This window comes from Ursus maritimus, unplaced genomic scaffold (genome assembly GCF_017311325.1).
Source record: "Ursus maritimus isolate PB19 unplaced genomic scaffold, ASM1731132v1 scaffold_14, whole genome shotgun sequence".
NCBI classification, from domain to species: Eukaryota; Metazoa; Chordata; class Mammalia; order Carnivora; family Ursidae; genus Ursus; species Ursus maritimus.
Window position 1 is genome coordinate 45,712,394 of NW_024423786.1, and position 4,129 is coordinate 45,716,522.

At 64.4% G+C, this 4,129-nt stretch overlaps 1 protein-coding gene across 1 annotated transcript; it reads right to left on the bottom strand.

The window, feature by feature from the left end:
* Positions 1-875: 875 nt before the first annotated feature.
* Positions 876-3,403, bottom strand: KLF2 (Kruppel like factor 2). The gene is made up of 3 exons (XM_040629119.1): positions 3,211-3,403; positions 2,150-2,972; positions 876-1,547 (listed from the first exon to the last, which is right to left on the bottom strand). Exons 1-3 carry the CDS (start codon positions 3,283-3,285, stop codon positions 1,372-1,374), a joined length of 1,074 nt encoding a protein of 357 aa, XP_040485053.1. The 5' UTR covers positions 3,286-3,403; the 3' UTR covers positions 876-1,371.
* Between the last annotated feature and the right edge of the window lie 726 nt (positions 3,404-4,129).

Sequence of the window (4,129 nt, forward strand, 5' to 3'; positions counted from 1 at the left end):
CAGGGAGAGGCACCTCCTTGCCCAACTGAGACATTTGGGGTGCAGTGCAGGGGTCTCCCCTTGTTTACGAGGTGGGTTTCTGGAGTGGCCACCTCCAGCCACCAAGACAGGGGCTCTGATGTGATTCCCTCACACCAGGGCACCTGCAGGGGTGCCCTCCAATGCAAGCAACAGATGGGTTGCTGCAGAAAGCCCCTGATCCCTTCCAGTGGTGTTCAGGGACCCTCAGGAGGCAGACAGACCAGGCTAGCATCCTAACACCACCACTCCATAGCTTCCTCTCTGGGCCTGTTTCCTCATCTGGAAAAGAGCACTCACCATACATAGCCCTCAAACACAGATTTCATTTTTTCTAACAGGATGGGGAACTCATCCCTTAAAAAAATCCTGCTAAAAGGCAAGACTAGAAACTCAGCATTTTGCCCCTTTCAAAAAAAAAAAAAAGAAAGAAAGAAAGAAAAAGAGAAAAAAAAGGTGTGTGTGAGAGGGGTGGGGAGACCCTGCACACTCCAGAACCTTTGGCTAAAACCTCAGAAGCTTCCAGAAAGAGGTAAGGCTTTTTTTTTTTTTTTTTCAGCCCAGAGGAGGCCACGTCAGTGGGACCAGCACTTTCCCCAGCTCAGGGGAAAGAGAGGCAATTTATGGCTCAGGGAACAACCTTAAAATAACTCTCCCTCAGTCTTAAAATGTAGTGTTTAAATTTATAGAAAAACCCACAGGTTCCTGGCAGCTGGGTGCTGCAGCTGGCAGCCCAGGGTGCTGGCTGGGGCAGGACACACTTCATCCCACCTCTGCCAGGCTGCCCTCCATCAAAGCTGCCCCTTCCCCCCACGCCCACCCTACACACCAGCTTCCAAGCAGTCAGACCAGCGCTGTGATTTTTCAAAAGATGCAAAACTTTCTTTTAATTAAAAAAAAAACCAGCAAAAGTCTTATAAAAATGAACCAGGGAGCCAAACTGCCCACCTGTCTTCCTATTTACAGTAATACAATATCTGTCACAGTCACTATGTACAATATTATAAAAAATGTCAAAGACAGTACAAATTAAGGCTGAATTTCTCACAAGGCATCAAGCCTCGATCCTCTAGTGTAGACCCAGTGGGGGGGAAGACGACACTTAATTATTGCACCATTTTGAAAACAAAATTCGTCAAGGAGGATCGTGGTCTTCTCCCACCGGGCCTTCAGTCTCTGATGGGGGCCGGGGCGGCGTCGTCGTCGTGGGGGTTGGGGAGCCCCCTCAATGGCCACGCTGTGCCCAGCCCGGTCCTCTGGGCCCAATAAATACCAGTCACAGTTTAGGAGGGGGCCGCGCCCGGCGCGTGGGACCCGCCACGGCCGCGCGCGGGTGGGCGGGGGGCGTCCAGGCTACATGTGCCGCTTCATGTGCAGCGCCAGGTGGTCGGAGCGCGAGAAGGCACGGTCGCACAGGTGGCACTGGAAGGGCCGGTGGCCCGTGTGCTTGCGGTAGTGGCGCGTGAGTTCGTCGGAGCGCGCGAACTTCCAGCCGCAGCCGTCCCAGTTGCAGTGGTAGGGCTTCTCGCCTGCAGGGAAGGGGGAGAGATCGGGCCTCAGTTTGCTTCCCAGGGACTCCGCCTGTGGCCCCGGTACGCAACACGCTCCCCGCGACGGCGGCTACTCGGGCGCGGGCAACCTACCCCTAATCGGCGCCCCGAAGCTGCGGGGGGGGCCTACGTTTTGGACCTCTAGGGATCCTAAGCACGCGCCCCTAGCTCTCGAACCTCTCGATTCTCGCCCCCAGGGCGCCCAACGAGCGCACTCTCCACTCCCCAGTGCTTCAAGCCACGCCCCCGGAGGAGTCCTAAGCTTGCATCCTCTCCCCAACGTTCTGAGACCCAGCGTCCCCCTAGGTTTCCTAAGTGCTCTCACCCTCTTCCCAATGCCCTAAGCCACGCTCCCGGGAGGGTCCTAAGCGTACGTCCCTTCCCCAACATTCCGATACAGAGTCCCCCTAAGGTGCCTGAGCGTGCACCCCCTCCCCAACCTCTTGAGCCACGCCCTCAGTGGAGTCCTAAACGTGCGACCCCCTCCCAATCTCCTGAGCCACGCCCTCGGGGGGTTCCTAAACGCGCGCCACTGGTCCCGCGACCCCAGCCACCGCCCCTGGCCCGCGCTCGCCGCCCACCTGTGTGCGTGCGCAAGTGCGCCTTGAGGTGTGAGCTCTTGGTGTAGGTCTTGCCACAGCCCGCGTAGCTGCAGGTGTGCGTGGCGGTGCGCTTGCGCGGCCAGGAACGGCGGCCGCGCTTGGGCTTGGCTTCGAGCAGCTCCAGCGGGGACGCGGGAGGCGTGAGGAGACCTCGGGCGGCGGGCGGCGCCAGGCCCAGAGCTGCTGCTGCGGCGGCGGCGGCCGCGTCGTCGAAGAGACCGAAGCCGGCGGGCGCGGGCGGCGCGTAGTGCAGGCCGGGCCCGGGCGCTCCGAAGCCGGGGCCGCCGAAGGGCGGCGGGTAGGGGCCGCGCGGACCCGGCGCAGGCAGGCGCGCGGGGCCATCGGGGCTGAGTGGCGGCGTATCGGGCGGTGGCGGGGGGCGGCCCCCGGGGCCTCTCATGCACGCGGCTGCGGGGCCCGGGGCGCCCTCGCGCTTGAGGCCCCGCGCCCCGCGGGCCAGGCCGGGCGCGCAGCCGTAGCCTCCGCCGCCGTCCGCCTCGGGGGGCTCGGCCTTCACCAGGCGGCCGGGTGGCGCCAGCAGGAAGCGGCCGTGCAGCGCGGGCCCTGGCGGCACGTCCAGCTCTGGCCGCAGCAGCTCGGACACCAGACCGCCCGCAGGGGCGCTGTAGGGCGGCGGTGCGCTGGGCTCTGGATAGTAGAACGCAGGCGGCGGGGGCGGCGGCGGCGGCTCAGGGGCTGCCTCAGAGCCGAGGCCGTCCAGCCCCATGGACAGGATGAAATCCAGCACGCTGTTGAGGTCGTCGTCGGTGCCGCCTGCCTCGGGCTCTGCGCGCGGCCAGCGCTGCGGGTGACAGAGCGATAGGGCGCGGGGGTGAGCGCGCGCGGGTCTCGGGGATCGCCGCCCGCCGCCTGCGTTCTATTACCCTGAGCCCACGGTCCCCGCCGCCTTCGTTTTACAACACTGAGCCCGCAGTCCCCGCCGCCTACGTTCTACTACCAGCCCACATTTTTACTACCCTGAGCCAGCCGCCCCCGCCGCCCGCGGTCCCGGCCGCCCCCGATGTCCCTGCCGCCCTCACCTCCTGCAGGCCACGCTCGCGGCACGGACTGGCGAAAGTGGAGAAGGACGGCAGGATGGGCTCGCTCAGCGCCATGGCTGGGACCCGGGGCCGACGCGGGTTCGGGACACCGGTGAGCGGCTGCCCGGAGCCGGGCTGGTCTGGGCGCGGACGGGCGGGGACGCTCTGCGGCCCGCGGCCGGGCCCGCCCAAGCCTTATAGGCGCGGCGCTCGCGGGGGCCGGGCCAAAGCGGCGGCGGCGGAAACGCGTCCCGGATGGGGACGAGCTCCGGGCGCAGCCTAAATTTAGCCGCGGTATATAAGCCGGCGGGCGGCGGCGGCCGTGGCCACTGCGGACGCCAGGGCTCTGCGCAGCCTGGCCGGCCCCTTGCGTACCGCCAGGCCGCGCCCCCCTCTCGGGCCCGCCCCCGCCAGTCTCCCCGGCGACGCGTCAACACGCGCTCCACAACAGCAGCGTGACGCCCAGGGATCCCCGGGGCGCCCCGTGCGCTCCCGCCTGCTCGAGGACTTGGAGCGGAGGCGGCATCCGGGACCCGGGACTCTGAGTGGAACGCTGGGTCCCGGGGCCTCTGGGGATCCCTGATGTCTGGGGAGAATGGTCCCCAACGCCTCAGAGGGGTTCCTAGAACGCCTGATGATTAGCGAGATTGGCCCATAGTTTCAGAGGGCTCCCCGAATCCTAGATGGATGGATGGGATTCCCGGGAACCCTGATGGAGGGGGGATTAGGGTCCCCAGGATTCATAATGGGTGGGGAGACTCGGCGTCTCATTTTCTGGGGGCCCACTAAGACTGACCCACTGTTATGCCCATCACTCTCTAAAACACCTTGCATGATGACGTCAACAAATGTTAAGTCCTTGAAACACGCTGTCTCTCAAGGAAGCCCTCCAGGGAAACTGAGACCCAGGGGGCTCTGG